This window comes from Phocoena phocoena, chromosome 20 (genome assembly GCF_963924675.1).
Source record: "Phocoena phocoena chromosome 20, mPhoPho1.1, whole genome shotgun sequence".
NCBI lineage: Eukaryota > Metazoa > Chordata > Mammalia > Artiodactyla > Phocoenidae > Phocoena > Phocoena phocoena.
The window spans coordinates 9,756,651-9,767,640 of NC_089238.1; the positions used below are offsets into that span (position 1 = coordinate 9,756,651).

General features: G+C 52.9%; 1 protein-coding gene across 2 annotated transcripts in view; it reads right to left on the reverse strand.

Annotated features, from left to right (window-relative positions):
• Nucleotides 1–1,532: 1,532 nt before the first annotated feature.
• MARK4 (microtubule affinity regulating kinase 4) overlaps nucleotides 1,533–10,990 on the reverse strand; it is a 29,069-nt gene continuing 19,611 nt past the window's right edge. Inside the window, exons 13-18 of one of the 2 annotated variants that reach the window (XM_065899621.1) lie at nucleotides 10,114–10,331; nucleotides 7,628–7,731; nucleotides 5,162–5,440; nucleotides 4,939–5,018; nucleotides 3,923–3,967; nucleotides 2,467–2,531 (exon numbers count right to left, since the gene is read on the reverse strand). In XM_065899621.1, the coding sequence (XP_065755693.1) occupies nucleotides 2,467–2,531; nucleotides 3,923–3,967; nucleotides 4,939–5,018; nucleotides 5,162–5,440; nucleotides 7,628–7,731; nucleotides 10,114–10,331 (791 nt within the window). Of the gene's footprint in view, nucleotides 2,532–3,922; nucleotides 3,968–4,938; nucleotides 5,019–5,161; nucleotides 5,441–7,627; nucleotides 7,732–10,113; nucleotides 10,332–10,990 lie in introns of both variants that reach the window. The other variant, XM_065899620.1, reaches the window with a different exon arrangement.

The following is a 10,990-nucleotide window of genomic DNA, read 5'->3' on the forward strand; positions in this document are numbered from 1 at the left end:
ACACGGCTGTCTCCTCCACTGGGCTGTGAGCTCCATGAGGGCAGGGCTGGGGCTGTTTTGGTCACCACTGTGTCCCCAGCACAGGGCTGGGCACAAAGGAAGCCCTCCGGGATTGAGGTTTCGTGACAGGGTCGGTTCCCCCTACACACACCTTTTTTCTACCCTCTCAACTGTAAACACTTCTCTTTCAGCAGAGCCCTATTCTGGCCTCACTCACGACAGGACTTTGGTTCTGCCCCAGACCCTGAATTTTTCAACACTGGCCACTCTTTAATCTTTACCACCCTTCATTTCTCATTTGACTTTCCCATCAGCTCCATGAAGAATACAACAGTTGACCCTACTATGCTCTAAATGGGCAACTGAGGCAGTCTGACTAAGCCTCTTCCCTGCATGCAACCCTCCATGGCTCCCCAGTGCCCTCGGATGAAAGCCCAGCCTGCTCCCTTTGGCCCACAAGGCCCTGGGTGAGGCAGCCCCGCCCTTCTGCACTGGACAGCCCTCTACTGCTTAAGTCTATCATGCTTCCACTTCCCTTCTCCCGCTCCTACTCTTGACTTTCCTTTGGGGAGCCTCTTCTAAGTCCAGTTCTAGGCACAGGCCACTCGAGAGTCACAGCAACTGGTCCAGGGACGATCACATGACTTAAGATCAGCAGACTTTCTGCTGCAGCAACTAAGCTGGAAGGACGAGAGCTTGGAACTGCAGGGGTCATCACTGCCATCAGGCAGTGCCTAATGGATGAAACTACTAGGATGAAACTCACACTGAAAAAAGCAGAGGTGAGCTTGCCTGCTGCCTAGATCCAGATGTACCTGAAGTCAGGCACCCCTGGCCTATGAGATGAACAAACAAATACCTTTTTGCTGAAGTGTAGACAGATTATGAGTCCTAATACAGCATTTCTCTTGCTAATTCTCCACCCACCCCCAACATAGCAGCCACCCTGAAATTACCCACAGTTCTTTGAGCTATACCATACACTTCCACTTCCAGGCTTGTGCCCAGGGCATACCCAATACCTGGTCAACTCCTACTCATCCTTCAAAGCCCAACTCCAGCACCAGTTCCTCTGGAGTGCCTTCCCCAAACCCCCTCACTTTCTCTTCTGTGGCCCCCAAAGCAATGGTTTCTCTAGTGTCTATCAGAACCCCCCTCCCGCCCCGACAGACAGGGGCTCCCTGTCTCGTGTCCACACTGGGCCTGGCATGGAGTAGGCACCGGTCAATGACTGTTTATTGAATAAATGTACTGCTGGAGTAAGAAGTGGCTTAGAGTCCAGTATACCATGTGGGTGGGTATGTGAATGGATGAACGGGGGTCCGATATAGGAACTGGGGCCTCGTGGATGAGACCGAGTCCTGTCCTGCCCTCTTCCACAATCATTCTTGACCCTCACACCCCCACTACTCCCATTCTGCAGATGAGAAAACCCGAGGCTCAGAAAGGAGAAACCACTGGCCCAGTCACACACCTCCTCTTCATCTCACTTGCAGGTGAGGGCAGGGAAGGAAGACCCCAGGGTCAGCATGGGGGAGGGGGGACTTCCTAAGTTTATTGGGCAACAGGCTGCAGGTGAGGGGCTGACAGGAGGAGGGTGGGGCTGTAATAACTTAAAAACCGGAGGTGAGAGCGGCAGCTCCTCGGGAGACCTCTGCAGACGGGAGGGTGCGGGGGTATTTACAAGGATTTGTACAAAGTGCCCCGCGCCAGCCTGGGGCAGGAAAGGGGGGTTCGAGCAGGAGGGGATGGGGAGGGGAAGGAATCTGCCTCTCTGACCCCCACTCCCAACCCCACCCACCCCAGTTCTCCATCCAGTCTTTAGGCTCAGCAACTCTTCTTGCCCCTGCCCAAGGCCTAATTCTTGAGCTGTTGGGGGGAATGGAAGTTTCCTGTTTCCCTTTCTGCCCCCCCCCGACCCCAAAGTTTCCTCAGGTACCCCGCGGCAGGGTGAGGGGGGACAGGACGAGCTGGAGGCTCCAGGAAGGTGCCAGCTTCCCCTGTTAAGCCCCTTTGCTCTTCTCTCCTGCCCAGCGGCCCCAGAGAACAGCAGAGGGGACAATCTCTGCCCCCAGATCGATTTCAGGGAAAACTGAAGTGATGACAAAGGGAGAATCCCCTCCTTGACCCCCTTTCTCTCCTGCCGAAGCGAAGTGGGAGAGGAAAAGAGGAGGGGACCCAGGGCCATGATGGCTCAGAGCTCGAGGTCATTGGAGATGCGGGTGACGAGGGTGCGGAAGGCCAGGGCAGTGCCCGCCACGCGGCGGAAGAGCACTCCTCGCAGGCCTGGCCGGGGCAGCTGGCAGACCTCCACTTCAAAGTGGGACAGGGGCTCGGGCCCGCCCGCACCCCCGTGCAGGCAGGCCAGCAGGAACGGCTGTGGCTGGCGGCAGCGGCAGCGGGCGGCCGCCGTGGCCTGGCGCAGAGCTGCCATCAGGGCCTCGGGCGGGCGCGAGCTGGTCAGCTTCACACTCCAGGGGAATCGGAGCAGCCGGGGGGCGGTTTCCGTTTGATCCCAAGGTAGATGGCAACTGAGGTGGGAAGATATTAAGGGTTAAAGATGGGGGAGAAGAGGAAGGTAACCCACTGTTCCCACTTTGGCACAGACTCCTAGGTATCTCCTCAAAACCTCTTTTACCCCAGTGACAGAGTATCAGCTGTACATATAGCTATCAGCTGGAGACTACATTTCCCAGCCTCCCCTGCAGCCAGGTGTGGTCTTGTCTCCAGATTCCCGGATGTGCGTGGAAGTGACGGGTGCAACTCCACATCACCGTTTTCAAAGGAAACTGCATGCCCTGGACTCTCCTGTCCCACCTCCTGTGAGGCTGCAGCACGAGCTAGCCTGGACCATAAAGATGACGGGGCGCTAGGGATGGGGATGTAAGAGCCCTGGGAACACAGTGGCCCTGCCAGCCTGGCCTGGACACAGGGTTTGTGTGTGAGAGAAGTTTATTCCTGTTTGTATTTTGGGGTCTCTTTGCTATAGCAGCTCAGCTTGTCTCCTAACTGATATATCCTTCTGGTAATAATCATTTTCCCTTGAAGGACCAACCTACCTTACTCTAGACTAGGGGTTCTCACCTGGGAGCAGTACTGTCCCCCAAGGGATATTAGGAAACTTCTGGGGGCTTTTTGACTGTTAAAATGTCTTGGGATGGGAGCAATGCCAGCATTTATTAGGTTGGGCAGGAGGTTCAGGAATGATACATATTCTGCAATGTGTGAGAAGGCCCTGCCTAACAAAGAAATGTCTCGCCTAAAATACAAAGTGTGTTCCCCTTGAGAGGCACTGCAGATCTAGTCTTTCCGGTTTAGGTGGGGCATGAACACAAGGGTGAACACATGACTCACTTCCTGTCAATGAGAGCATGCAACCCCCGTGGCCACTGTGATTGGTTCAAAGATGAGCATACCACTAAGTATGACCAATCAGAATACTCCACCCTTCTGGTCCCAGGCATGGGTTTAGGGATGGACATGTGACCCATTTCCAGCCAATGAGATTCGGTCCTGGGACTGTTGGAACTGCTGGGGAGGCTCTTTATTTCCACTAGGGTTTCTACAATGGCCCAGAGCTGTTGGCAACCCTTGTGCCTCATTGGATGAGAGGGGAAAGGAGGTGTGGTGTCAACAGGGGGAGGAGTGGGTTAGAGATGGGAGAGGCTGAAGTTAAAGATGGTCAAGGGATAATGCTCAGGGATGGAGGTGGAAATGAGAGGAAATCAAGGGGGCGGGGTGGGTAAGAGGCGCCAGCAGAGAAGGGAGGGTCATAGGGACATTTCAGGAAGTTGGCCTTGGAGGATGAGGATGAGGCTTGGGCCCCATCTAAGGGTCTGGTGAGGTACTTACACAAGTGGGGTCTGAGACAGGCAAAATGGGAGGGGCTGGCGTGGCACTCAGGGGAGGTACATGCACTCACCTTGTGACCTCAGGTCCCCCGATTCTCTCAGGTTCGTCTGTGACCCTAGGGGAGGGGAGGGGGGAAGAGTGTCTAATCTGGACATAGGGGCCTCTCCCTCAACCCACTGGTTCCAGGACTCTGGGCAGCCCCTGCCTCAGCCCTGGTCCCTCCCTGCTGTATGGAGCTGGGCTGGAGAAGGCTGGGAGTCAGGATTTGATCTCCCTCTCCATGCCCAGAAGGGGAGCCCCATCTGAAATGGTTAGTGCAGGTTGGAGGAAAGATACTGAAGGATTTGGAAGACAGAAGGGGGGGGGTGGGCAGAGACACATACCTACATATAGAAGGACACACACACACACACACACACACACACACACACACACACACCCCTCCTTCAGGCTGTACTCAAATGAAACCTCCTTGGTGAGGCCTGCCCCATGTAAAACCGTACCCTCCCTTCTCCACACCCCTGACCCCCCTTCCTTGCTTCCTTTTTCTCCTTAGTACTTGTCACTACCTGACCGTGTATATATTTTACTTAGTTATTGTTTACTGTCTGGGTCCCCTAGGAGAATGTCCTGGGCAGGGATTTTATCCCTTTTGTTCACTTTACTCTGGGCCCGCCGTGGTGCCAGGCACACAGTAGACACTCAATAGTAATAGTAAATATTTATAAAGCATTTTCCAAGGCAAGATTTTAAGCTCAGCCCGTGCATCACCTCACTGAGTGATATACCTCACCGCACAACAGCCCTATGAGGAAGGTACGGTTATGACTATCCCCACTTCAGGGAAGGGGAAAGTAAGGCCCAGAGAAGTTAGGTCATTTGCTTAAGGGCACTCAGAAGAGCTCGGGTCTGAACCCCGAGAGCCTGGCTCCAGAGGCCCGACTATTGTTTATTAACTGAGTGAGGAAATGAACCACCAGAGCCCCTACCCGACTCACAGCGCCCCCTCCCGCCAGGCCCGCACACAGGTCAGACATGCAGATAGAGAGGCAGAGCCAGTGAAAGCAGAGGGTGGAGGGGACTTACTGATCTTGGATCCCTGGGGCAGAGAGGCGCCCGAAACGCAGCGGTTAGAGTTCTGCCGTTTAGAGGGATCGAGGGTAACCCTGCAGCGTGAGGAGGGAGGTGAAGGGTGACGGAGGAAGAGGAGGAGACGTGGGGATACAGAGGCAGAGCAGAGCAGAAGACAGGTTAGGCCCCGTCAGCCCCCCCATCCCGCTCCCCAGACCCCACATCCCGTGGGGCTCACCTTCGGGTCAGTTTGGAGGTCAGCTTGGTGAAGAGGTTGGTGGTGGGGCGGGGCCGCCCAGTGGGCAGGGGTGCGGCCTCATGGGCCAGTGTGGGAGAGGCGGGGGGCCCATTCTGCACGCCCCCACCTGCCCCGCCCCCTGCCCGCCTGTCCCGGACCTGGCCACCGTGGAACGTGCTGCGGACGGTGGAGCCGCGTGCCAGGCGGCTCCGCTCCCCTGATGGGGGAGCCAGGCTGTGACTGGAGGGGGAGGCGGGGGGCACCCGTGGGGTCCCCGAGCTGTGGGCAGAGAGGTACAAGTCAGGGTGGGGCCTTGAGGCAGGCCAAGTCCCCAGCCCCCTGCTTCTCCACTCGTCATTCCTGAGATCAGAAACCTCTAGCAACCTGGAGCTCAGAGACAGGGCTGCTGCGTACATTACGCAGGCTGTACGCTGTGCAACCCTAGTATTGTCTTACCACCTCGTCTCAACTCCTAAGTCATCCCTCCTTCAAACTATCCTTTCTTTAAACTCTGCCCCCTCCTATCTGTCCCCTATCCCAATTCTCCTCCCTCCAAACTCGGCAATTGAATAGATTCAGATACATTTTTGGATGAATCCCTTGCCGTTTGCCATCCAAACCTCAGGAACCAAACCAACTGTGCAAACGCTTTGCTATTATTCAATCGCGGGAAAGGAATAGACGTGAACGTCAAGGGGACCGACATTCATTATGAAAACGTTTCAACAGGTGAAAAGAAAGAGGAAGGCACCCTCTCCCTAACTCTCTCAAGATGCTGTGTGGGCAGAGGTGGCTCCACTATCCCAGGGCCCTCCTCTGGGCCCTCTGAGGCTCCCAGTCCTGACAGCAGGAGCCAGACCTCCAATTTCTATCCTAGGGAGCCGGGACGAGCCTGGATCTCAAAGAGGGAGCCCTGATTGGCAGGTACCACTACCTCTCTCCCAGAATCCATACACCTTGTTTTACTCTTAGTGACCAAACCCCTTAGAGTATGAACATTGCACATGGCTGCCCAGCCAGATACTACATTTCCCAGCCTCCCTTGCAGCTAGGGGTGGTCATGTGACCATGCTCTGGCCAACAGAATATAAACAGAAGTGCTTTGTACCATTTCTGGGTCATGCCTCTAAAAAGAAAGCAGTTTGCACTCCACTTTCTTTCCACCCTACTTGCTGGTTGCGAAATAGTGGTAACTGGTGCAGTGGCCTCAGATCCAGAGCTGGAGCCTCATGTTGAGATTGGTCCTGAATCCTTGGAGGACACTGCCTCCTACCTCTGGATGGTTGCATCACAGAGGACTAAACCTCCATCTCATCCACTGCACTCTGGGGTCTTTTCATTCCTGAATCTATAATCTAACTATACACTATCTCTCGGCCAGAACTGGGAGGCCATATATTATAGTGGTTACAAGTACAGATTCTGGAGTCAGTCTGGAATCTTTGCGCCTTGACTTACCAGCTGTGTGGCCTTGGACAAGTTACTTAAGCTATCTATGCCTCATTTCCTCAGCTGTAAAATGGAGATACCAGGATCGACCTCACAGAATGGTTAGGGGCATTCAACTAGCTAATGTACAGAGGCCTGGCACATGGTTACTGCTTGAAACATGTTGGCTGTTCTTATTTTTATTTAACAACCACTAAAAAGCTCGTACTCATCAAATGCCTTCTGTGTCTCAGACCCTGTGCCAGGTACAAGGACACACCTGATCTCCACTGGATCCCTCTAATAGGGTCTGGAGGCAGAGAACATCAGCCCCATCTTACACAGGAGGAAATGGAGGCTCAGACACCTGCCGAAGAGCTAAGAGGCAACATTCAAACTCAGAGCCGAGTAGCCGCAGAATCACTGCCCTCAACCACTCCATTACCGTGCCCCCACCAAAGAGTAACACCTGCATCTGTTTATCAGGTGCTTCCCAGAGGGCACCTCGGCGTCACGCCTGCCTGTCCTGGTGGGCGGCAGTGTCATTATCCTGAAGCCTGCCCCGCTCCCAGACTTGAACTGTGATGTGAACCAATTCATTCCCTTTTTATGCTCCAGCCAGTCTGTACTGGTTTCCCTCACATGCCAGCTGAGAGAGACCGAACAGACTCAGGCAAAGAAGTTTGAAACCCAGCCAACCAGAGGATGTTGAAGCTGTGACAATCTGGGGCTTCTCTCCAGCTCTAAAAATGGATCATTCAAAAAAAAAAAAAAAGAATCAACTCAGGTTCCCAAGGCTCGTAGGCAGAGCATGGGGCAGACTGCTTTCCTGGTGCTGATGAGTAATTAATTAAGGGTGGAGGATTTTCAGGGGAGTCTGGGAGAGGGAGGACATGGGTAGATTCTGCCAAGGGAAGGGCAGACACAGACTCCCCAGTCCCCATGGCACCCCTTCCCCGCATCTATCATCTGAGATCAAGGGGGCCCTGCTCACCTACACCCCACTGCCTCCTCCCTGTTGCTGCCCTCCCTCCATACCTGTTTTCTTTGCCATTTGGCAACAGGGATGGGCGCTCAGCCCCCGGGCGTTCTGTGCAAACATAGGTGTTTCTGCGGGTCATCATGCTTGGGGGGAGGTTGTTCTGCAGGAGACAAGGCCAGGAGGAGAGTGAGGGAGCAAAGGGACACCCCTTAATCCCCCTTTACCCTCTATGGCCTCCCTCATTAGGAACGAGGCAGGGAGGACTTCCCTGGCAGTCCAGTGGTTAAGACTCCGTGCTCCCAATGCGGGGGGCCCGGGTTCGATCCCTGGTCGGGGAACTAAGATCGCGCGTGCTGCAAGGCACAGCCCCAAGATAATAATAATAAAGAAATAAATAAAAATAAAAGGAATGAGGCAGGGGCCTGTGTGTGAACTGAAAGTGAGTAGGTGGTTTATTGTACTTTGGCTAAAGACATGAAGGGTTAGTGGGCCATCCCAGCAATACAGGCTGAGAGTCACAGAAGGCCTTGGAGCTGGGAGGAGAGAAGGTCAGGGAAGGTTCCCCGGGGGCAGCCTCGCCCCCCTCTCCTCTCCCAGCTCTCCCCCACCTCTAGCCACGTTAAACTTTGAAAAACATACTTATTCATGCCGTGCTGTCTCTCCTGATAAAGGCCTTTGCACGTGCTGTCTTATCTGCTTCGTTATTCCTCCTGTCTTTCCCTCTGACTCACTCTTAGGTATCTTTCAGGTGTCAGTTCATGACATATCCGCGCCCTGGCCCCAGGCTGAGTCAGCTTCACTCCCTGCTACAGCCTTGATCACTCTGATTGACCACATCTGCGGTCCCCAGCCCCTACTGCACGGAGCTCTCTGAGGACAGGAACGGCATATCAGGATTCTGTTGCCTCACAAAATGTGTTGGAAAGCGATCCCTCTTCCTTCCCTCCGGAAGTCTCCCTAAGTCGGGTATTATTCCTCCTTTCAGTGTGTGGAAGACTTCCACCAGCTTAAAGCCATCTGGGTCTGGAGTTTTCTTTATGGGAAGACGTTGAGACTGTTCAGGTTTTCCATTTCTTCTCGTGTCAGTTTTGGTTGACTGTGTTTGTAAAGGCATCTGTCCGTTTTGTCTAAGTTGTCAAATTTATTGGCATAGGGTAGTTCCTAATGCCATCTTACTACCTTTTCGTGTTAGAACAAAGTTCCCTTTTTCACTTCTGATAGTGGTAATTTTGTGTTTGCTGTATTTTTTCTTTTCTTTTTTTAAATTGAAGTATAGTTGATTTACAATGTTATGTACTGTCTTTTTTATTAATTAGTCTTACTAGGGGTCCATTAATTTTATTAATCTTTTCAAAGAATCAGACTTTGGCTTGTTGATTTTCTCTAGGGTACATCTGTTTTCTCCTTTATTGATTTCTTTTCTTCTCTTTATTATTTTCTTCCTTCTACTGCTTTTCTGGGTGCGCAGGGTCGGGGGGTAATTTGCTGTTCCTTTTCTACTTTCTTAAAGTGTGGATTTATTTCAACAATTACAACAGCTCTCATTCACTGAGTGCTTACTGAGCCAGACACTGTGTGAAGACTGTACAAGATCCTCCCAACAACCCAAGTTCTTTGATGAGCTCATTTTCACAGGGTGGAACAGTGAAGCTCAGAGAGGGGAAGTTACTTGCTCAAGGTCACACAGCTCATCAATGTAATTCAAACTCTGGTCTCTGTAGCTTCAGCATCCTGACCACCTTCCTGTAACTTGTCTCCACCCTTGTCTCTGATGATGAGGATATTTTGGTTCCCTTAGCTTGTATTACATACTGAGGAGCTGTAGAAGCAATGAAGCCAAATGCTACATTCCCCAGAAACTCCTCTGCAGCCCAGGTTCTGGATGTGAATGGGTTCTGCCAATCTTTGCACTCATGAAGATCTGGAAGGTGGAAAAGGGGTGGCAGCCACTTTCTTGCCCCCTTTGACTTGGGCTCACACAGGCAAATCCATGAGATGAGGGTCTTTGCTTCAGCAGGGCACCAGTGCCGGTTCTCCAGACTTCTGGGCAGCAGAGGCTCTTCTTCTGGAGAATGAAGTTTCTGAGTCTTGCATTGCCGCCATGACTGTATGTTCTTGAATTCAACAGAGGTAGAGGTGGCCTCAGAGGTGGCAGCTCCCTTGGTGGGTCAATTCTGCTGTGGCAGTATGTCATTCTTGTAGGTCTTGTCTATTGCCTGCCCCTCCAGCCCTTCCTACAACTGTGTAAGCACCACACCTAATTCCCCGTATTAAATCCTTCCCGTCGAAAGCACAGAGTACTTCTTTCTGACACTGAGTCCTAATTTATACACTAGAATCAAGTACAAGCTTAGGCAGAGAGAGCACTCAATAAATGTCTGTTGAGTGAACGACTGAATGGATAAAACAAAGAGTCCCACGTGGTGGTCTGGGGAACAGGATGGGAAACGGCAGAGTCTGAAAAATGTGACCCAGGTGGCATCGATAGGCTGGGCCGCAGGTGGCGGCACCCCTGGTCCCATCCCCCAGCCCCTCCACTCACAGGGGTGCTCGTACTGTCCTTCCGCCGCTCTGGGATCTCTGCCTTGTTGGGGTTGTGGGCGCTGCTGACCATGGGGCTGGAAGGGGGCAGCCCTCGGCTCCCGCTCCCCGCGGCACTGCAGCTCGCCTTCCGGCCTGGCAGGCGCTCCTCCTTCAGCTCCGCCTCCCCTGTGCTGGTTGGGCTGCGCTTGGGGTGCAGGGGTGCAGGGGATGGGCCACCTGGTAGAGGGAGGGGACAGTTTAGGGTTGGCGTCACCTGGTAAAGCCAGAACGTACTCCAGATGATCCTTAGAACCTTAGAATTCCTCGCGTAGGCTACAACCTTTGCATGGGTCATTCTGATAATATCTAAGTGACAACGTATATACTGACCCAGAAGCTCCACATAAATGACATGACACACATACAGGTTATTCACTGCATCCTTCTTTTTTTTTTTTCAGGCCAAAAGACTGGGAACAGGCTAAATGCCCCTTAATATGGGGATAACTAAGTAAGTCAAGATACTGTCACACAATGGAATACTATGCAACTATAAACAACGTTCCAACACAGAAAGATCTTCAAGATAGATTGTGAGGTAGAAAAGGCAAGGCAAGGTATGAGGTCTACAGTGGGCTATCATGTGTATAAAAAGGGGGAAAAGGGCTTCCCTGGTGGCGCAGTGGTTGAGAGTCCGCCTGCCGATGCAGGGGACACGGGTTCGTGCCCCGGTCTGGGAGGATCCCACATGCCGCGGAGCGGCTGGGACCGTGAACCATGGCCGCTGAGCCTGCGCGTCCGGAGCCTGTGCTCCGCAACGGGAGAGGCCACAACAGTGAGAGGCCCGCGTACTGCAAAAAAAAAAAACCCAAAAAACAAACAAAACAAAACAAAAC